The 22,048-nt window shown below is 50.3% G+C and overlaps 2 protein-coding genes across 3 annotated transcripts in view; one reads left to right on the plus strand and one right to left on the minus strand.

The window, feature by feature from the left end:
• The first annotated feature begins 3,111 nt into the window (after positions 1-3,111).
• On the plus strand, positions 3,112-6,683 carry Spaca3 (sperm acrosome associated 3). The gene is made up of 4 exons (XM_051157802.1): positions 3,112-3,324; positions 4,062-4,220; positions 4,592-4,670; positions 6,567-6,683. The coding sequence occupies exons 1-4, from the start codon at positions 3,138-3,140 to the stop codon at positions 6,631-6,633; spliced, it is 492 nt and encodes a 163-aa protein (XP_051013759.1). The 5' UTR covers positions 3,112-3,137; the 3' UTR covers positions 6,634-6,683.
• Positions 6,684-17,131: 10,448 nt separating this feature from the next.
• The window catches only part of LOC127200056 (acid-sensing ion channel 2-like), a 269,275-nt gene continuing 264,358 nt past the window's right edge, over positions 17,132-22,048 (minus strand). For both annotated transcript variants that reach the window (XM_051158114.1, XM_051158113.1), the window contains 3 exons: positions 21,535-21,614; positions 19,925-19,993; positions 17,132-17,920 (listed from right to left, as the gene is read on the minus strand). In XM_051158114.1, coding sequence (XP_051014071.1) covers positions 17,819-17,920; positions 19,925-19,993; positions 21,535-21,614 — 251 coding nt within the window. In that variant the 3' untranslated portion in view covers positions 17,132-17,818. The remainder of the gene's footprint in view (positions 17,921-19,924; positions 19,994-21,534; positions 21,615-22,048) is intronic.

Genomic DNA, 22,048 nt, shown 5'->3' on the forward strand with positions numbered 1-22,048 from the left:
TTCTATTATATTTGAGTAAGTGGGTGCTCTGAGATGCAGAGGGAAGACAGAGGCAAGAAGCTCAGAGGTTAGTGGGAACACTGTTTCTCTTGGATAAGTTTAGTTTGGGGTGACTGCGGGGTATTGAGAAGAGGTGTCCAGCGGTCAGCTCCTTTTCAGTTCTTGGAATAGAAGGCCCTTACCCCCCCCCCCCCCCCGCAGCTGCTGTTAACAGCAGGGGTGCCCTGGGCCTTCCTGATGTGGAAGAGAGAGAGAGTGAGAGAGAGAGAGAGAGAGAGAGAGAGAGAGAGAGAGAGAGAGAGAGAGAGAAACTCCAGGCAGGAAAGACTGGAAGACATTTCAGCATTTAAGACTGTGTCAGAAGCGGGTTATGCAGTGGAGGAGGAGGAGGAGCTAGGCAGTGAGGGAGGAAGAAGCCTGGATGAGGGGAGCAGCGGATCTCTGACTCCAACAAGGAAGCAGTTGGCAGGAGAAATGTCCCCGTGGCCCCCCCTGTGAGATGAGCCAGCACAGGTCTCAGGTGGGTGGTGGTGGGAAAAACCGTATGACTCCAGATTAGCGAACAGGAGGAGCGAGGTCCTAGCGGCACACGCCTGCAATCCCAGCAACTCACGAGGCCAAGGCTGGAAGATTGTAAGTTGAAAGTCAGTCTGGGCAATCGGCAAGTTCTTGTCTCAAAATAAAACGGATGTGGGGGCCGAGCAAGGCACTGGTGATGTAGCACAGTGGTAGAGCACTTCCTCGGCGTGTGAAAGACCTTGGGTTTGAGCTCTGATACTAGGAAAGAGAAACAAGAAGGAAAAGGAAAAGAAAAGACAAGATGAAGGAACAGAGAGACAGTGGGTGACTTCCTCTCAGACATTTGGATGAGAAGAGCAGAAAAGAAAGATCGATACAGACAAGGATAAGAGACAAGTGGAAACAGTTTAAGAAGCCCGGGCTCTCAGCCTAGGCATCTGCACGGAGTGAGGAGGAACGGATGGAGATGAGGTTCGCAGATACGGGGAGAGAAGAGGGCATGCCTGGCAGCATGGCTGGGAAAGGAGGAAGAAGTGGGCTCAGAGGAACATGGTGGATGCTTTGCTGAGCCCAGGTTGGGAAGCCCATCACGTGGAAATCCAGAGGCCAGAGGGGAGTGCAAGGAAGAGCAACCCGGAAGGAGTGAGGCCAACATCTCCAGATAACCCCTTATGAGAACTCTGGAGCTAGGGAGTGCTCATGGAGGCTGGGGGTTAGATTCTGAGATGTGCATTTCTCTGGCTCTGGAGTCTGAGCCAATTGGGGTGTGCTGTTTTTAATACCGAGCAGGAGTGCTGACCTGGCGGTGGACTCTTCTTATCATTGAGGGCAAATTGGTCCAGGCATGAAGGTCACTTCCTGGGAATGAGAAAGGAACCTGGGAGTAAAGCAAGATGACACCGCCAAAGACAGCCAGCAGCGCCGGGTGATAGGGTGTGGAAAGTGCCTGCCGAGTGTGAAGGTGGGTGGGGGTTGCTGAGGCAGGAAGAGGGAAAATAATTCTGCGCTTCTTGGTGCAGTAAGGGGGGGGGAGGTCATGAGGGAACTGAGAAGTGGGACCCTCAAGGGTCACAGTGGGGGTTTTGAAGGCCTTTTGATGGAGCTGAGGGAAAGCTGATCAAAGACATGCATTAGCAAGGGTGCTGGTTCACAGAAGAAACGGGCGGGCAGCAAGGCGGCCCCTGACGCGAAGAGCCGATACTTTTCACTCATTTTCTATTCTTTCAACTGTCTTCTGAGGAGGCAGGTGCTATTCACTTCCCACCATCTTATAGATGAAGAGAAAGAGTCGCGGAGAATGTCCTACACCCGAGACACAGGAAGGAGAGGAAGATGGCATAAGCCTGTCGCGTGCAGAGCCATGCCTTGCCACTTCGTCATCCTTGACATTTAGGGTGGGAGGTTGGAAAACAAGAATACTCATGTTTTTCTTTAATTTTAATTAATTAATTAATTTTTTAAATGAACAGAGTGTGAGCCTACAAAGTAGCAAGTTCCCTTGTGGCATTTTTAATGATACACTCTCAGTTTGGGTTGATCTTCCCCTTTCTTCCATCTCCCTGTTTCGCCATCCCAGGCTATACTCTTCTGTCTCTAGTATTCCCTTTCTACTTTTTTTTTTTTTTAATTTTTTATTTGTTTTTAAAGTTTAAGCATTTTAAATTATGGGTATGTGCGTGTCTATGTGCACTTGAGTTCTGGTGCCTGTGGAGGGCATCGGGTACTCTGGAGCTGGGGCTACAGGTGATATGAGTTTCTTGGTATAGATACTGGGGACCAAACTCAGATGCCCCACAAGAACATTGAATGGTCTCAACCGTCGTGCCATACTCCAGCCCCCACCCCTTCCACTTGAATACCGCACAAAGAACACTCGGTTTGGGAGACCATGTGAGTGGTTCCATCTTTGCTGTTGGGATGGCAGAGAGGAAGATTGGTGGGCAAAGTGTGTGAGAGACATGGGTAGGTGTGTTTGATGGCATGGCCAGGGAGAGATTGGAGAAGATGGCTGCAGAGTGGCTGAAGTATGAACTGATGACAAGATGGGGAAATGGCAAGAGCATATGAGGTGACAAAGACAGCGGAATTGAAGGCCATCAGGCCTGAGGAGGAACCATGAGGCTAAAGGTCAGCAGTGGCTGAAGTCCCTGTGACATGGGGATCTGCCAGCAGGGCTGAGTGACAGAGTAGAGTAGAGCAAATGAGATGGGTGAGTTTTAGGGTGCTCTTGCAAGGTGAGGAGGGGTGGTGAGGATGGAGATTTCGGCACTGCTTAGTATCAGTGTGTGGAAGGAAGGCCTTCCACGTGGGAGGGTGCCACGGGTGCCATGCTGATTGTATCCCTGACTTAACTCAAGCTGGCAGATAGAAGCCAGGGGCTGGAAGGGAAACCCCATGAGTGGGGCTCCAGGAACTCTGTCCAAGGTCTCAGGAGCATGCCTCGTGTCCCCTCAGGGAGGGAGCCTTGTCTTCTGGACGCCCTTTCACTTCTCTCCCAGGCTACACTCAGACCCTATTGTTCCCTTCTTCTTCCAAGGGGCAGCTGTCTGGACTCTTGGCCAGTGCGGGTGAATTGTCTGCCATCCCATAGTTGAGCCCTCTACGCCTGCCACGACGACATGGAAGCTAGGAGCCAGGCTTCCAGAAGACAGCTGTGCCTGCCTAGGATCACTTGGCTGGCCCTGGCCTATCTGCTCAGCTGCTTGCTTGCCTCCAGCAAGGCCAAGGTCTTCAGTCGCTGTGAGCTGGCCAAAGTGCTGAACGACTTCGGTCTGGACGGCTACCGGGGTTATAACCTGGCTGACTGTGAGAGCCTTCTCCTTTCTCCCTCCACTCACGCCTCTTGTCTTTCCTCCTACTCATTCAAGGGCCTTGGAGGCTTTTGGGGGATATAATCCTTCTTTGTAAAAATCAGAACTCAACGAGACAACAGGTGGACAGCACCCAGGCCTGAGCTAACCACATACGAGGCAGGCAACAGGCAGCCAGATTCCAACCACCGCTGCTGGTAGCCAGGAAAGGACCCAACAGCTTAGTAGGTTACACTTTATCTTGGCCACGAGGATCGAACACGCCTGCTGAAAGTTAGATGGCAAATTGAACAAGCCAGTAGCACCAAGCATTGTGAACTAGTGGCGGTCTCAGGAGTTTGTAAACTACAGCCACAGCTGGATTCATTTTGTCTCTAGTCCTGGCCTTTGTAGAACCTTCCTGTGTCTTCCTAATCTTGCCTCTAAATATTCACTCAACAAATGCAGCAAGGCCTTCTATATACTGAGCAATGGGAGAGTGGGAAGATGGACATCCTGAGTCAGGAAGGCTAAGGCCCAGTCCTGACCTTTGCTTCGAGGCAATTGTATATAACCTTGGGGAAGTCACTTTGACCTCTGACCCTAGATTGATGCATCTGCAAAGTCGATGGGAGGGTACCCGCTGTCGTCTCTGTGGGGCAGAGGGAGCTGGTGTGTAGGAGTTGATGGTGAACACTTTGGTCTGTGGTGGGTCGCCCACCTGACCTCAAACCCCGTGTCTGCCCTTGGTAGGGATCTGCCTTGCGTACTACACAAGTGGCTTCAATACGGCTGCTGTGGATCACGAAGCTGATGGAAGCACCAACAGTGGCATCTTCCAGATCAGCAGCCGGAAGTGGTGCAGAAATCTTACCCCAAATGGCCCCAACATTTGCCAGCTGTACTGCACAGGTAGGCCAGAGCTGGGCCCTGCACGAGCTTTCACTTTTTTGTAGTTTAGTTTTCTTCCTCTGTCCTCGTCTCTGGGTGAAGACCCCCCAGGAGATGGGTAAGGGGGGCAAGCAGAGAGGGAAGGGCTTCTGTGACTATGATTTGGGGGTATGGGCTGGCAGATGGCCTTAGAGCTACAGGAATGGAGGGAAAAATGGGAGAGGGGAGGGATGGGGTAAGATCTGTTTCTAGAGGTGGAGTGAGGGTGCATGTGTGTGTGTGGGGGGGGGTGAGAGAGAGAGAGAGAGAGAGAGAGAGAGAGAGAGAGAGAGAGAGAGTGCACCCTGTTTTCTGCCCCCTCACTGTATTTCTCTCCTCTCCTCCCACCCCAGACTTGTTGAATGCTGACCTCAAGGATTCTGTCATCTGTCTCATGAAGATAGTTCAAGAGCCCGAGGGTCTGGGCTCTTGGTGAGTCCCTCCCATTGGAATCCCCTGCTGTGGCCCGGGCTGGAGGGTAGCACCAGGGACCTGGCTGGCTGTCTATGAGTATGTACTTTGTCGTAGGCAACACATCCCATAGCTTTATGAACTGAACCTCACAACCAGTGTTGGGGCTTAGGAGAACCCAGATAATTACTGATGACACAACCAGGGATAGGTGAGATATGGCCCAAGAGAAAGAGGAGGGATGGAGATGAGTGAATCTGGAGCTATTTCGGACACGTTCCTTGAAATGGACACCTCTTGGTTGGTCTGAGAATAGTCGAAGCCCTAAGAAGTGAGTTTGGGGTAAAGCCAGCTCTGTAGGACACAGAGTGTGTTTATAAAATCAAGAAGAGACAAGGCAGGCTCAGGTACTATCCCGAGAGCCTGCAGTCTTGGTACGCCTACTGTAGAGTGGAAGACCTGATCCTAATAGATGAAACCAAAGAACATCTGTTACCCACTCTGAGTGAATTCCTGGCATGGACGACTCTTGAGAGTCTGAGGCTAATAATGGAAGAAGTGGGCCCAGAAGGTTCAGTGCTGCCCATCCCTTTTACTTACATGCACTGGGGCTGCAGGCATGCAAGGGCCAGGTAGGTTCCGAGTGTCAAAGATAGCTGAGATCTGTATTTTCTTAAGTATCTTATAGTGATTGGAAAGGACAGTCACCCCCTTGTGGCTGAGGGCTGTTTAGATGTCTTTCCGGTGCACTACTGAGCATGAGGCTCTTTGACATTGACATCGTAACGGATAGCAATCTTCAGAGCTTGGGATTCTTGAGAACGTTGGACCCCAGGACTCTCTGACTTATCTTTCTCAAGATGTCAGATGTGATGGGACTGAGGAGACATTTTAAGTCCCTGATGATTGCTCATCATGCAAGAGTGATGTTTTGATGCCCAGAACATGCCGGGCATGTTGGCATTTGTAATCCCAGAACTAGGGAGGCAGAGACAGACAAATTTCTGAGGCTCATTGGCCAACCAGTCTAGCTTAATTGGTAAGCTCCAGGTTCAGCAAGAGATCCTGTTTCAAAAAACAAGGTGGATACCTCCTGAGAAATGACACTCCCACACGTGCACGCGCACACACACACACCAAAGGAATGATCCCAAAAGAGGCAACCAAGAAATGCTGACTGTGCATGTATCCATGGATAAGTTTACATCACTTCCTGAGTTCTTCATTTGGCAAACAGGGGAGATGTCTACCCATTCTACATAATAGACCATCTGGGGACAGGAGGGAAGTAGTCATCAGTGGGTAAAGGGTGTGCTGGCATGTAAACTGTGAAGGGCTGTACAGATATAAGGCATATAAACTGTGAAGGGCTGTACACATGTAAAGCATGTAAACTATGAAGGGCTATACACACACACAAGGCATGTAAACTGTGAAGGGCTATACACACACAAGGCATGTAAACTGTGAAGGGCTATACACACACAAGGCATGTAAACTGTGAAGGGCTATACACACACAAGGCATGTAAACTGTGAAGGGCTATTCACATGCAAGGTGGTCTCACTGTCCCCAGAAGCTCTTGAGTGTAGGAAAGGAGTTTTATACTTGGGCCCCAGATTGAAGCCTGTAACCCTTTGATGAGGACCTGCGGGTAAGTTCCAGCATCCTTGTTTGTATCTTCAGTGGTAAAATAAGGCAATTAGGTGTTGGCTTTTTATGGCCATTCTCTTCCTTAAAAAAACTTTCCCCTAGGTGATTGCTTGCTGCTTAGCTCAGCCTACTTGTTGCTCTCCATCCTTGTAGCCCCCATCCTTGCATCTCTGTCAGTATTGAGCTGTGTTTCTCCTGCTCTCTGAACAGGATGAAGGGCAGAAGCTGATGTGGAGTCTCTTCCTCCTTGTTTTCTCTCCCCAGGGAGGCCTGGAGGCACCACTGCCAGGGCAGAGACCTCAGTGACTGGGTGGATGGCTGTGACTTCTAGGGCCCCCTCCAGATGGTCCAAGCCACACACAGTTGGTTGGGAAGTGTGGATTTGCTCCTGACCCAGGTTTGGGAAGACAAGCCAACTCATAAAAGTGTAATTTGACACAAGCACATGTCTCTGTTTTCTGAGGGTCTGCAGGCGCCCAGCTGGAGTCAAAGCCACCTCTTGTCCCTCTGTCTGTCCTCTCACTTGCTTAGCTGGGCTTGGCTTCATGAGGACTTCAAGAAGCCCATCGTGGAAGGCTTGAGAACAGGGGCAGTGCCTACCTTCTGCATACCTGGCAGAGTTTGGGCCTAGAGTTGCCGGAGTTTAACAAAAACCCAAACCAGAACAAAAAAATAGGATGCTCTGGTTGAATTTGAACTTCAGACGCAGAACAAGCAACTTGAACATAAAGTTGTAATTGCAACCTTGTATGGCTCAAACCAACATTGAAGAACCTGATTGTGTATCTGAAATTCAATTTTAACTGGGAGCTGCTGTATCTTTACCTGGCAACCCTAGATTAGCCTGGTGTTGTGAACTCCTGGTATATTTGGAAAGGTCTTGGGAGATGCTTGCTTTCTGCAGCTGTGACTGCAGAGGGCTGCCACCATGCCGTAGCTCTCACTCTGGCGTCCTGAGGTGGTGGAGAATGACTGCAGGTGAAGAGCCACAGGGATTTCCCCAGCTTTTATCGGCCATCTTGCTCCTTAGTGCCCTCTAGGGGCGTGTGTGTGTGTGTGTGTGTGTGTGTGTGTGTGTGTGTGTGTGTGTGTGTGTGTGTGTTCAAGTGTCACTGATATTAATAGCTGGTCACTTCCTGGAAGGGGAAGTCACCATGCGCTACCTACCTTTAAGATGGGATGAGGCTTGCCAGCGGTTTTAAGGTAGAAAAATGCAGAGTGCCTTTTCCAGTGCGTGGTAAGTTCGGAGGAAGGTGGCACTGCTCCCACTGGTAGGGAGCGCTGTCTCAGTTACCTGTATTTAAAGGAGCAAGGTAGGTGAGTCTGGAAACTGCTGGACTAGGAATTGTCTTAGTTAGGGTCACTATGGCTATGATAGAACATCATGACCAAAAGCAACTTGGGGAGGAGAGGGTTTATTAGGCTTACACTTCCACATCGCTGTCCATCACTGAAGGGAGTCAGGACAGGAATTCAGACAAGGTGGGAGCTAATGCAAAGGCCGTGGAGGGGTGCTGCTTACTTGCTTGCTCCCTATGGCTTGCTGAGCCTGCATTCTTATAGAATCCAGGACTATCAGCCCAAGCATGATCCCACCCACATCGCTGGGACCTCCCACATCAATCACTAATTTAGGAAATGTTCTACAGGCTTGCCTACAGCCCAGCGCTGTGGAGGCATCTTCTCAGTTGGGTTCCCTCCTCTCAGATGACTCTAGCCTATGCGAAGTTGACATAAAATTAGCCAGCGCAGCACTAGAGATGATGGGAGGATGGTGTGTGAGGAGGACGAGCCTTGGTTTCAGATTGTAGTATCCTCTAGAAGAGTGTTCACTGGACCTTGTGTGTGTGTTAAACCTTAAGGTGAGGCATGGTTGGTGGCTTCTAGGGAGATGTCACTGTAGTATTGTTCCCAACAGGTACTAGAGGGCTGGCTGAGCATCTACGGCTGATGGAATAGATGGGTTTCCATCTACAGCTGGACTGGTCAATGGATAACAAAACACGGGAGCTGTTTATCCAAGTGGACAGTGATAAAATGTCCTGCTAAGAGGTGACATTGATGACTAATGGATCTATTAAATCACAAAGTGCCCTGTGCTGACCATGCGGCATGCATTATCTGATTTATGCCCTGGGATGATAATAGTGATGTGGGTACCACTATCATCCCCGTTCTGTAGATAAGGACACAGGTATAGGGAAGGACAATTTGTACCCGAGACCCCTACATGGATAAAAGGTCAGAGACCCAAGTCTCATCTGTCTTGGATGCTGTAACTTCAGATGTCTGTGTCTGCATTGCCTGATTGCTCCAGTGGCCCTTGGAAAAGGAGCCCAGCAAAGGGTGGAATGTGGTCCTTGGAACCAAGGGGAGAGTTGTTATAAAGGATGTGGAGGCTGCTGTCACAGCCTTTGGCCTCAGGTGAGGCTGAGCAGTGCCAGGTCCAGACAAGGGAACCCTAGAGGCTTTGGCTAAGGAGTTGACTGGGAACGGGTAGAGACAGAGAAGGAGTGACCAGGAGTGAGTGCTCTGATCAGAGTTAGGAAGGTCTGGCTTACGGTGATGGTTGACAGTACGTTAGCTCCCCCACATGCACTTCCTAAGAGAAATGCTCAGCTATGCTAGGAACCCCGGTGTCTCCCCATCACTCTCCCCTACAGTCCTCTGCTCACAACATTTTGTGTACTTTCTTTCTTTTTTTTTTTTTTTTTTGGTTGTATGTGTGCCCTCCCCCCTTCTCTGTATGTCTGTGTGCAGGCACATGTGGAGCTCAGAAGTGAACCTTGGTGGTGTTCCTCAGGCACTGTTCACCTTGCTTTTTGAAACAGGGTCTCTTACTGGGCTCATTGATTAGGGTAGCTAGGTGGGCTGTGGGCCCCAGGGGTCTGTCTCTGCTTCTCCAACATTGGGATTATAAATATGTATCCCCTTGACCGGCTTTAAAAGAAAAGTGGGCTTTGGAGACTAAGCACTTCTCAGCCTCTGGCCTTAACAGCTCTGGAAACTCCCACTTTCTCTCGCCCTGGGCTGCATTTACTCAAGCCCTCATCTCTCTCTGTTGGAACAGTTGCGATGGCTTCTCAGAGGCTCCCTGCCTCTTGCCTTGTTCTCAGCCCTGGCATGCCACCGCCTCCAACCTCACCTTGTGCGTTCTGACCACAGTGTCTTTTCTCACCTTCAGCTTGACATGCATTTGCTCTTGGTGTAGAAGGGCTCAGGTGACCAGAGTTGTCCCTCAGCCCTTCTGAGCTTTGACCCCAGTGCCTGTGTGTCCTGGAGGCGAGTCCCCTGATGAGCATGCTTTTGGTACCTCGCTCCCTCATTCCTTATACTTCCCTTCACTGACTCTGTGCTTTGGATGCAACAAGCCACAGAAGGGCCTTTGCAGCTCCCAGGAAGGCCATTGCATCAGTCTTCTTTTTTTTTTTTTACTGATTTATCCTTTCTTCAGTCAGGACTTCCCTTAATCTCACCTTCTCAGAGTGGATCTCTGACAACCAGAACTGAAGGAGGCACCTCACTGTCCTTGTCACTCACTACCTTATCAGGTCTCTCTGTCAGCCATGATTTCATGCACATCTGAAAACACATCTACAGACACAGACACACATCTACAGACACACAGACACAGGCGCGCGCGCGCGCACACACACACACACACACACACACACACACACACACAGTCTCTTTTACTAGATTATAAAGCACAAAGAGAACAGAGACTTTGAGTGTTTCTTTTGTGTCCTGCATGTAGAACAGCTGAACTGATTGCCCAACAAATAGATGAACCTGCTGAAGGCCCAACTGGTACACGAACATCAACTGACACCAGCAAACATCTACTGAGTGCCTACCAGTCACTCATGTCGGGGAGTTCAGCATTCCTTTGGGGCCAGAAGAACTAATTGGTCACCCTGAATGCTACAGGCAGAGACGTGACCATCACATTGCTTGGTACAGCCAGACTCACGAAATGTCTCCTGTGTGCTTTCCTGAGCTTTGGGTGGACAGACCAAGCTCCAGCCGCCTTGGGGGACCAGTGGGTGCCTTTAGGTCCTGCCTACCTGGAGACCTGCACTGTGTCCCTTTCACTATTTGCTGGGGCGGGGGGGGGGGGAGGAAGAGGAAGAGGAGAGGGTATGAAGAGAGGGAGGAAAATGAGTTTGGCTGAAGTGGCAGACGTTTCTATGGAGTGGGGGTGGGAGTATCATGTTCAGTGTCTCCATTCCAGGCTAGAATGGCTCTAGGAGACAGATTTTAAGCAGGGTTTTCTTTGTCATTAACCAAAGGATGAAGCCATGCTCGGGGGATGCTGGGTTAGCTGTCCCCTATATGTAAGTGCAGGTCAGAGGCATGGCTCCTGGCAGCTCTCCTAGGCTTTGCCGATGCCCTTCTTTGGCAGACGGCACAGCGAACACTCTGGGACCTGGAAGGTGTCCTCTGCTCAGATAAAACTCAGCATTGCCTGAGATCCTTGAGTGATGTGTGTGTGTGCTACCACCTCCTGCCCTTTGCTTGGCCAGACACTGAAACCAGAACATCCTCTGTCTCACCAGCTAGTGTGTGGCCACGAATCCTTCTGCCACTTCAGTAACCACCAGTCTCGATAGAGCCAGCGTGTGTGGGATGGGATGTCTGTCTTTTCTGACTTAAAAAGGTCAGGCCCCACAGGGGAATTTCCCAGAGTTTGCCTTAGCGCCTTCTTGGTCAACAGAGGAGGAGTCATCCTCATTGTCAAAGAAACTCCACCCTTAGAAAAGGTCTAGAAGCCAGGCACGGTGGCACACACCTGTAATCTCAGCACTTGGTGGGGGAGGCAGAGGCAGGTGGATCTCTGTGAGTTCGAGGCCAGCCTGATCTACAAAGCAAGTCCAGGACAGCCAAGGTTACACAGAGAAACCTTGTCTCGAAAAAAAAAAAAAAAAAAGAAAGAAAGAAAAAAAAAGAAAAGTTCCAGAACTCAGCTGACATGATACAGCTCATGCAGTGGAGGAGGAGGAAAAAAAGAGCATAGTCAAAATATATTGTACGGAAAATTTAAAAAGAATTCTCTTAGTGTAGGGACCCCCCCAGGACCTGGCACTGTACCTGGCACATAGTGACGCGTGGTGAACTCAGGTTACAGATGTCAGCTGCTTTCTCGCTGTCTCGAGACTATTTGAGCTGGCTAAGAGTGGATGCCCAGCAAAGATTCTGTGTCAGGTTCAAGTTGGATGTAATTCCCTTTGAAAGGACACCACAAAAGCTGGAATTATTTTAAAGACAAACGGCCCAGGAGAGTGGGAAGTTGGGCAAATGAACGTGGCACAGAGATCTGCAAGGAGCGCAGGCGTCTAAATCCTGCCTCCCACACCATCCACAGGTGTTTGTCCTCAGGGCGTGGAGCTTTGATCAATCAAACAAGCTTCTCATCTGTGCTGGATAATTATGTCAACTTGACGCAAGCCAGAGCTATCTAAGAAGAGGGAGCCACACCTGAGTAAAATACATCTATAAAACTGGCCTTTAGGCAAGTCTGTGAAGGTATTGTCTTGACTAATGACTGAAGTGGTAGGAGCAGTTGCCACCCCTGAGCTGGTGGTCCTGGCTTCTACAAGAAAGCAGGTAGAACAAGCCGTGAAGGGCAAGTCAGTAAGCAGCACACCTCTGTGGTCTTTGCATCAGCTTCTGCCTCCAGGTTCCTGCCATGACTTCCTATGGTGGACTATGATTGGCACATGTAAGGTGAAATGAACTCTTTCCTTCCCAAGTTGCTTTGGGTCATGATGCCTTGTCAAAGCAATAGAAACTCTACTAAAATGAAGCTGGGCAGTGGTGGCACACACCTTTAATCCTAGAGGCAGGCGGATCTCTGTGAGTTTGAGGCCAGCCTGGTCTGCAGAGTGAGTTCTGGGACAGCCAAAACTATGCAGAAGAGAAACCCTGTCTCGAAGAAAAAAAAAAAAAATTCAACAGCCAGGACATGTTGAACGCCACGTCACCCAAGAACGTCATGGACTTATTTCTCTCCTTCAGCAACCAGATTGTGAACACACCTGGAAAGCAGGTGCTATGCTTGCTGTTCATGTATGCAGGTCTCCCCAGCCCTCAGAGTCTCCATAGGCATAAAATAATTTTTATGAAATCATGTTCCTGAGTTTTCCTGTGCCTATTCATTTTCTGCTCACTCATTCACGTTGCCATCTGTGAGAACATGCTTGCTCACAGGCTGCAGCAGGTGTCAAAGGTTTAAAAAAAAATTAAGGAAAAAAATTGAAATTGATCAAATCCTAGCTTTTTTTTTTCCTCCTTGCAAGTTGAAAAAAAAAAAAAAAAAGACAGCCATTATGCCACGTGGGGAGAGGAAAACATCAATGGCTCTTTGTGTGCTGGCGTGGGGTCAGCACTTTCTAGACCACAGCCAGCATCAGTGGACCCATAGAGGGTCATAGACGAGTCCAGGGACTCAGAATCCTATAATTATATGTTAAATAATATGCCTATTCTCATGGTCATGAGCATCATTCCTGGGTGGGTGGGAGGGAGAATTCATAGCTTCACTTTATTCTAAAGCAAATCAGTGATCCAAACAAGATGAAGAATCAGTATGTTACAAAAAGCAAAAGTAATGAGGAAACCTTGGGGAAAGTGTCTTATGTACCCTTGGATCTCTTCTCTCCCTCCCTCCCTCCCTCCCTCCCTCCCTCCCTCCCTCCCTCCCTCCCTCCCTCTCTCTCTCTCTCTCTCTCTCTGTGCACACGTGCGTGCAAGCATGAGCACGTTCACTTCCCCTTTCATGTCTTTGCTTGGGTTCCCCTGACTTGTGTCACGCCCCTTAAATTCTCCCTATTCTAATCTCCTGGATTTGGCTTACACCTCCTTTCATGCCCCTTCAACTGGGACCCCAGTCCATCTGTATATTTATTTGTTAGAATTTCCATTCAGACTATAAACTTCCTGAGGGCAAACGCCTGGTACGCAACAGTTGAGGTGAAATGAATGGTAGACCTGTGTTCTTCATGTTTTGGCTATTAGCCTCTTGCCCCCCATTCCCCTCACCCTTGCACTTCCACTCCCCACCTCCACCCCCTACCCCCTACCTCCCCATACCCCCCAGTTCCTTCCTCCACCTCTGGCAGAAAACTTGCTTCATACAATATGGGGACGGCCCCGCTGTATGTGGATCTGGACTGGCTGAACTCTCCTGCAGAGGGAATTCTTTGGCCTCTCTGAATCTGCACGTTCCTGGAGTGGAAGTCCCTGAGTGTCTGGGAAACAAGTGGCCATCAGGCTTCTCCTTGGGTCCCTCTGCTCAGGTGAGCTGAGCCAAGCTTCCTGGAAGGAGAGAGTCCCCTGGCAAGCTCACACCTGTGGGTAGCAGGCTCCTGTTGCCACCTCTAGGAGCCAGACCCTCAGGGACCTCTAGGAGCCTCATCAGTGCTCCTGCCACGCTTGAAGCTACTTTCTAGGCATTTTCACAGTTAAAACATTCACAAAAATAGCTTCAAGCTGGAGAGAGGAAAATAAAATAGCTCTGGTGCCTTTGCCAAAAACAACAAGGCAACAGCCCGTGTGCAGCCAGCTCAGTCCCTGGCACAGCTCGGATGCCTGCAGAAAAACCCATTCCTTTCACTCCACTGACTGCAGCCGCCTGGCAGACTCTATCTGTGAGGCCTAGGGCCACTCATCAGTCAGCTTATCTCAGCCTCCAAGGCACCAAGAATCCAGCCTTGAGGTATGGGACATGGCCTTGTTCTCAACGGCAAGTCTGTGTGTTAGCTTTGGTCATTGCCTAGACTGTGTCTTCTGTGCCCTCCCGATCATCACTCTGAAATCATCTGTATATACATTTCTTAGGATACTTACTTGGATAGTGTGTGTGTGTGTGTGTGTGTGTGTGTGTGTGTGTGTGTGTGTGTGTGTGTGTGAACATTTAAATACATTTAGTACATAGACTCGCCCTAAACTGAACAAAGCCAGACTCCCCCGAAAAGGAAGAAATTCATAGATGTGTGCAGCCCAAAGCAATATAAATGTGTCTGAACAGTCTTTGTCCCATCACAAAATGATTCCTCACCCTTATGTTTTTCCTGGAAGGAAGCTGGAAATCCACTGAAGCAGTTCAAACAGCATCTTCAGGTATCAATTTTTAAAAATGTATGGAGTTGTCAAATTGGGAGAAGGCAGAGGCATCAGACAGGATCCTAGAGAAGCCAAATAGATACTTCACTCTGTTCGTGTCCCTGACTGGAGCTCCTGGGAGGCCAGCCTTCAGACCTCTGTCCTTCCAACATTTGACAGCCCAGCCACCAGAGGGACACTTCCAGTTGGGTGAAGCAAGGGCTGAATTTATCTCACAAGAGACGTTTATGGCCTGGTAAAGTCTTGGGGAGAAAAAAATCACTTTTGGCCCTTCTTGCTTTGAGTCATCATGGTAGGTCTACAAATAGAGTTGTGAGCCTGGCAGCTGAGGAGTGTCTTAAGCACAGCCACTCATTCTGTGGGTGACCCCAGGTCAGTCTCTCCCCAGCCCAGTTGGGTGTATTCATTTGAAAAATAAGGACATTAGGCCATGTGGTCTGATAGGAGTGATTGCCCGTGAAGATGCTTACCTCCTGCTCCCTTGTGACCCTACAGAGTAAAAGAGCCTTTGCAGATGTGCCAGGGGGAATAACCTTGCTAGACAGCAGATTGTCCTGGACTTGCTGGTGGGCCCAGTGTAGCCACAAGGAGCCTTTAAGAGGGAGGAGGGCAGAGGGAGGAGGGCAGAGGGAGGAGGGCAGAGGGAGGAGGGCAGAGGGAGGAGGGCAGAGGGAGGAGGGCAGAGGGAGGAGGGCAGAGGGAGGAGGACAGAGCTGGAGAGGGATGTGACTATGGAAGGTCCTGCTTATGTGATGTGAGAAGATTTAACCAGCTTAAGCTAACTTGAAAGTAGGACGGGGTCACGAGTCAAGGGCCTCTAGAGGACAGATGAGGTAAGGAAGTGTATCCTCCCCTGAAGTTTCTAGAGAGAGATGCAATATTGCTGTTACCTTAGCCCACTGAGACGGGTGCCAGACCTTATAGAACAGCGAGATGATACATTGTTTTAAACAACATTACACTGCTAATGATTTACTGCTTCCATGATAGAAAATAGCACAGGAAGCTTTCTGTGCCACTCTACATTCTTAAGAATTGTTAACAAGCTGGGCACGGTGGCGCACGCCTGTAATCCCAGCACTCAGGGAGTCAGAGTCAGGCGGATCGTTGTGAGTTCGAGGCCAGCCTAGTCTACAAAGAGAGTCCAGGACAGCCAAGGCTATGCAGAAAAACCCTTTCTTGAAAACAAAAACAAAAACAAAAATAAAAAAAGTAAAACAAGAGTTGTTAACAGTTTGGACAACCCCTGTAGAGAGTTTGTGTATATGTGAGTGTGGGGCTGGGCATTTCAATAGGTTCCTTCCCAGCTGTCTTTGCTGTTTTCGTGACCTCCATCTCCCGGCCGCGCATCTGTATGACAGTTGTATGTGTAAAACTTGTTCCATCTGGTGGAGGGTAGAATGGCACCACAGGACTTGCAACCTGAAGGAGTCTTACATTACCTGGCCCTGTACCTTCCTTTCACACAGGTATGTTGTAACTATTCTCCAATCAAGGGAGCGTGCCCAGAGAGGGTCAAAGTGTCACCACAATCAGCTACTGAGAGGAGAGGGTCATGGGCCACAGCTGCAAAGTGCCTCGTTATGTGAGATTCTTCAGTTCAGCACACTGGAGAAATCACTGTGTGATGAGGAAGTGGAGAGAAGGAGATAGAATAGAGACTAGAACCCTGAGAAGAGAGACTAGAACCCTGAGAAGGAGATAGAATAGAGACTAGAACCCTGAGCCCCTGTTCTGGCCTGTTCTACCCATGCATATGCACACTGGAGTAAAGACACAAGCCACCTCAGGCCTGTCTCCACAGCTGGGGCAGGCTCTGGGTTAGGAGGGGTAGGGATTTGTGGTTGGAATAAAAACCCCAGCCCAGAGGAACTGTTACCATGGAAGCAGCGCGGTGTGGTTCTGCCAAAGCAAGAAGTTCTCACTTGCCATCCAGAGGCGTCACAGGGGGGCATGCCACAGCAAAGGCGCCTTCAGCCTCGTGTTCCATTTGGCTATCCCTCTTAGGAGCCACAGGGAACAAGATGCTGCCAATGTGACCGCTGGAGGGACAAGGCAGGTCAGTTTCGTGGGGGGTAGAACTTTGGGCTTGAGAGAGTGTCAGGTGGTGGTGAGAGGCCACATTGGGCCTTGTTTAGCCTGAACTCATAGACAGGGTTGGGAGGACCCAGGGTTGCAGACAGAGCACAGGAGCCCTGGAAGGTCTCTGCTAAGGTTTTCTGTCATGGGTGGCCTTCTCTGCCTCTCCCTGTTTCATAACACTTACAACCATTGGCTGTCCTGCAGAACACAGGTTTTGACTTGTTAATGGATCATGTAGTCAACTAACAAAGTTGTGACTTAGGATGAAATACACAGTGCACACATCTTATAAAGGCAAGCACCGTGGGTGAAGCCTTGCCAACCTTCTCCAAAGCTTTTGGCTGGCAGGTCTGAGGTTTTCCTTAGCCCTCAGAGACAGAGACCTCGATGCAGAGAAAAGGCAGGATTATGTGGCCACTTCCACAAGACCAGCTTTTAATATGACTGTGGTTCGAAGCACGAATAAATAAACTCCGAAGAAATGGAAAACCCAAATTGAACCTTAGAACATCAAAACCGAGGACCATAAAACAAAAACATCTTCAGTAGACGAACAAAAACAGTCCCTGCCCCAAACAAAACAAAACAAAACAAAACAAAACAAAACAAAACAAAACAAAACAAAAAAATCAGACTCCATAGTTGTGTCACAGGGAGAGAACGACGTGGCTCCGTGGACAAATACTGGGGGTCACCCAGGCCACTGTACCACCTCCACAGGTGCTGGAATAGGAAGGAGGTTGGCATTGGTCACCTGTAGTATGGGAGCCCCGTGGGCCAGTTTGGGGACAAGGCTAAGAACCTTCACACACAACACAAGGATCAAACGTTGTAGAGAGTTCTGTGGTTTCCTTCTGGATGGTGCCGTTTTGACTCCAGAGCTGGGCTCAGGGTGACATTGGGGCTGGAACCTGGGTCCACAGCATGGGCCGCAGAGTGGGCTTTAGAAATCACATGGAGAAAAAGATCATGTACAAGACAGACGTGGAGGTGGCGCCGTGAGAAGTCTGAGCATGCAGGTGCTTTGTACATCTGGCAGTGAGATGTGATGGCAGGTTAGTTCTTGGGCAGTTCCGGAGTGTGACTCATCATCGGTCCTACGAGGGACACATGACAGGGCCCCCGGGACGGTTCATGTCAGATGTGGCCAGAGTGAGGTTTGGCAGAAGTTCGCAATGTGTGCATAGGGAGGGGGGTCGCTCTTGCTTCTTTTTCTCATTCAGGGGCTGTCCCACCTGAGCTTGCTGTCCCCTGTCCTGGGTCTTGGGCCTTTAAGGTCTGTTTGGAGGTGCTGGGTTGCCTGAGAGGTGTCAGCAGGCAATCTCCTCCAGGGTGCCCAGAGCTGTCTGCAGGGGCACATTCACAGTGTGGCTGATGGTTTCAGAGTGGTTTGGCATTGTGTCACAGGTGCTCTGCAGGGAAAAGAAAGGAGGCACTTGTCATGCATTCAGAAAAACCTACTTACTGCAAAGTCCTGTGAGGCAGGATGGGGGCCTTCAGACCAGTGCTTCTCAACCTTGCTAATGCTGCAACCTTTTCATATAGCTCCTCACGTTGTGGTGACCCCCAACCATAAAATTATTTCAATGCTACCTCATAACTGTAATTTTGCTACTGTTATGAGTTGTAATGAAAATATCTGATGTGCAGGATATGTGACCACGCCCCCCAACCTCCTCTCCCTCCCCCCACTGCCAAAAGGGGTTGCGACCCATGAGTTGAGAAATGCTGCTCTAAAGGTCAGATGGGGGGCTGGAGAGATGGCTCAGAGGTTAAGAGCACCGACTGCTCTTCCAAAGGTCATGAGTTCAATTCCCAGCAACCACATGGTGGCTCACAACCATCTATAATGAGTTCTGGTGTCCTCTTCTGGCTTGCAGGCAGGATAGTGTATATATAATAAATAAAGAAATCTTTAAAGGTCGGATGGAAGCTGATCAGAGCTTCCAGGTTGGCCCTGAGGAAACAGAGTCCCTGAGTAGGGTGGGCCTGAGATGGTCTGCTTCTTCCCAAGCTCCCAGGCTGTAGTGTGTAGAATGACAGGAGAGGAGAGAGCACCAAGCAGGATGTTGTATCAGGGATTCAGTGCTGCGGTCTGGGTGGGAGGAGTGTGGAGAGAGAGATTTGAGGGAGACAGAGTGGCTTTAACTCTGAGACTTTCTAAGGAAGGGAGGGAGGTGGGGAGGGAGCCATGGCTTTTGGAGCACTAGCTGTCCGTGAAATCCATGAAATTCGAGCACTATGTCTCTTGACCCTGAGAGGCCCCTCTGAGGCTTTCTGCTCTTATGCAGATGCTTAGGGAGCCTAAGGAACTTCCCCCAGGCACACAGCTAGGACTCAGAGGACCTAGGTGGTGGCCAAGACAACTAAGGGCAGAGCCTAGGCTCTTTGCCTCTTTGCTGTTTCCTTTTGCCTTCTCTTCAGCAGAGGCTTTAGGAGTCCAGGAATTCAACACCAGGCTTCTTGTCTGGGAGCGGTGTAATGAGACAGTATCTGGAATAGAAATGGGGAGCCTCACAGAAAGGGCTGGGGTCCATTTGGGACTAGTAAATTTTTTTTTTTTTTTTTTTTTTGCGAGGCAGTGGCTGCTCAAGCATGCTTCTCGCAAGGCTAGTTTGGGGTGCAGTACTGAGATACCTGCCTCAGTCAACCTGGGAGGAGCTATGTAAAAAGAATGGTGGACCGGCATGAAAGGGAAGGGTGCTGCCTCTGGCTACAAGGAGAAGGCAGCGGTTAGAGGCAGCGGAAAGAGACCCCAGGATGTTCCCTGGAGATGTGGGCGTACTACCACCATTAGCTTATTTACTGGAGAAAGCCGTTTATAGCCCCCACACTCAAAAGCATGTAACTCTGGCCTCTGGGCCTCAGTGGCATCAAAGGAAAAAAGAAGATAAAGGTAGACCTTCGTCTATGGTGGCTACGGTGACAAGACCCACAGGGACACACAGAACCGGTGGTGCCCACCCTGTAGCCAGAATACGGTAGTCACCAGCTGTATTGTGTACTATTGCCTCTGTGTCCCCTTCACATGGATGGAGGACAGTTGACAATTGTGCATTTCCCACCCTTAGGGAACATGGAAGAAGATATACATAGAAACTCTGTTGTAGGAGTGGGGGAAGGGTTAGGGGGAGGGGGAGGGGAAGGGTTAGGGGGAGGGGGAGGGGAGCGGGAGGGGAGCAGCCCTGTGGTCCGAAGAAGGAGCCACCCTTGGAAACACCAATTGGGGTTAGTTCCACTCATTGCTGAATCGCTGAGTTTTGGGATGTGGCCCAGCTGGAGTGTCCTTGGGATTTGGTGCATGAGAGGGTGTCACAGGCCACGGAAACACATGCAGAGACTCAGGTCCTTCCTGCCCGGCCCCAGGTCTCCATTCACACGGCCTGCACAGCTGGCCCACGGACAGCTGTTCTTACCATGTTCTCATCATGGCTCCCTTCTTCCTCTTCTTTGCCGAGCAGGTCTAAAAGCTTCTCTTTGATCAGCTGTAAGGAAAGACAAGACGTGGACAGTCAGGCTGGGAGGAGGATGCAAGGGCCAAAGGCCGAATCCCCATCCTAAGGGCAGTGGCTGTGTGGGCTGCGGCTGTACAGACCACAGCAAGAGCTCTGCCAGGTGGACGGCTCTTGGGGGCCTCATTCTCTCAAGCTCGCCTTTTGGCCTCCAAGTGGTTTTTGTTGCTCCAAACAGAGCTTTGAGGAGGGTAGGGGGACAGCTCTGTCTGCCTCACTGTGTGGACGGCTTTCTCCAGTAAATAAGCTAAAGGTGATAGTACACTCACATCTCCACGGGTCCTAGGGAACATCCTGGGGTCTCTTTCTCAACTGCGTAGCTCAGGTGGGCCTCAAGTTCACCATCCTCCTGCCCCAGCGTTGGGATGACAGATACATCCCACCACACCTAGCTTCACTAATCACTTTCAAGGGCTGCTACTTCCACAAGGTGAGGGCACGCCCAAGGTCATAGCACTTTATTTGTAGCAATTAAGGGTAGTTCTGAAGTATCCTATCTAATGTGGCTTAATGTGCCGTTCACTTCGTGTCACCTTTCACAGGAATTAATAGATAGGGCAGATTAAGAATGTGGCCTTATTTGGTTTGTAGTCATCATTCTGAGAGACATGAGTTTCTGGGCTGCTCTACCAAAGTGACTGCTCGGGGTATTTTGCCTTCCCAGGGAATCAGGGTCCGGAGGGACTGTGCAGTGTAGGGGTGCTGTAGGACCTATAGAACCACCACGTGTTTCAGGCAGGCACCCCCAGCCTGGTGTGACTTGCCCATCTGTGGCCAGGGACGTGGAGGTCTCCAGGTGATCACTGGAGGTGGGGCGGTGCTGGCACGAACCCATTCATAGGTGGGTTAGCCCACCAACTTAGCTCTCTTTAGGCAGATGGCCAAGCCCGGCTTTCTGCCCAGATTAACCCTGGGCAGAGTAGTCCAGGTGGGCTTACTCTTGCCTGGGGTTAGGAACTTGTAAGAGGTGGCGTGCTCCTGGGCCTCTGTTTGAGAGTCTTTCAGAAAGATGGCCCCAGGTGCCTTTAAGGTTACATCTCCCCAGACTGTGAGTGGCAGAAGTGGCTGGGAGGCACTGTGATCTCCTCTCTGGGGATTGATGAGGATGCCCACTCCTGAGGGTTGGCTAGGCCATGAAAGATAGTACTTAGAAGACACGCCAACCAGAGGATAGGTTTGTGGGTGGTGTATACTCCTGAGTGTGGTGTGTGTGGTATGCAGATCTGTGAATGTGGTATGAATGTGTGTGTGTGTGTGTGTGTGTGTGAATGCCCCCCTGCACAATCTGCCCTCTTCTCATCCCCCCACTCCCTCTCTGCAGCATAGGCCAGGTCCAAAGAGAGGAGCAGGGCTGCCATTTCTTTCACAACCACCTCTCCTTAAGCCTCCTGCCCTGTGCTTAGGAGAAGTGGCTTCGTGTGGGTGGGGTGGTGCCTTCACCTCCGCCATGCTCTGATTTGAGTTTGGGTGTTCCCCCATTTGGTCACTTCCCCAAGGGCAACCCCAGATCATACCTCATAAATATAATCAAAGAGCTCTAGTATTGTAAGGATGCTAGCACCGATAAACAATCCCATCTGGCCACCAATGTCACCTGCAGAGGAAGGAAAAAGAGCAGAGATCAGGTTTACACACAGAGACCCAGGTAGCGGGGAAGAGAGGATGAATGCAGAAGCCGGAGCTCTCGAGCGTGCCTTCTCCAAGGAAAGCCCGGGCCTTGCCACGGGAGGGCCAGTCCTCTGACAGGCCCACCTTCACCTCACTCAGCTCTGAGAGCCAGCAGGGTTGGAGCTGGTCACTCAGCGATGAGGTTCATTGGCTAGTATAGTGAATGTGTATTGCTGGTATGGGCACTGCCATGTCAAGAACCTTGGTGCCTCTGCCTCATGGGAGCGACAAAGCCTTTCCTGGGTGAGGCTCAGAGGGATGGCAATGCCTGCCCCTGGCTGTGTGTCAATATTGATAGTGTGTGCAGAAATTGTCCACCACAGCTTTCTCCCCCGGGTGTTTAGGGCCTGAAGACTGCTC

Source organism: Acomys russatus, chromosome 16 (assembly GCF_903995435.1).
Source record: "Acomys russatus chromosome 16, mAcoRus1.1, whole genome shotgun sequence".
NCBI lineage: Eukaryota > Metazoa > Chordata > Mammalia > Rodentia > Muridae > Acomys > Acomys russatus.

What these genes read in the sequence shown, in the direction of transcription:
- Spaca3 (XM_051157802.1), top strand. Translation starts at nt 3,138, where the DNA reads ATGGAAGCTAGGAGCCAGGCTTCCAGAAGACAGCTGTGCCTGCCTAGG. An exon ending in GGGTTATAACCTGGCTGACT is followed by an intron (nt 3,325 to 4,061) that starts GTGAGAGCCTTC and finishes TGCCCTTGGTAG; the next exon opens with GGATCTGCCTTGCGTACTAC. An exon ending in TTGCCAGCTGTACTGCACAG is followed by an intron (nt 4,221 to 4,591) that starts GTAGGCCAGAGC and finishes CTCCCACCCCAG; the next exon opens with ACTTGTTGAATGCTGACCTC.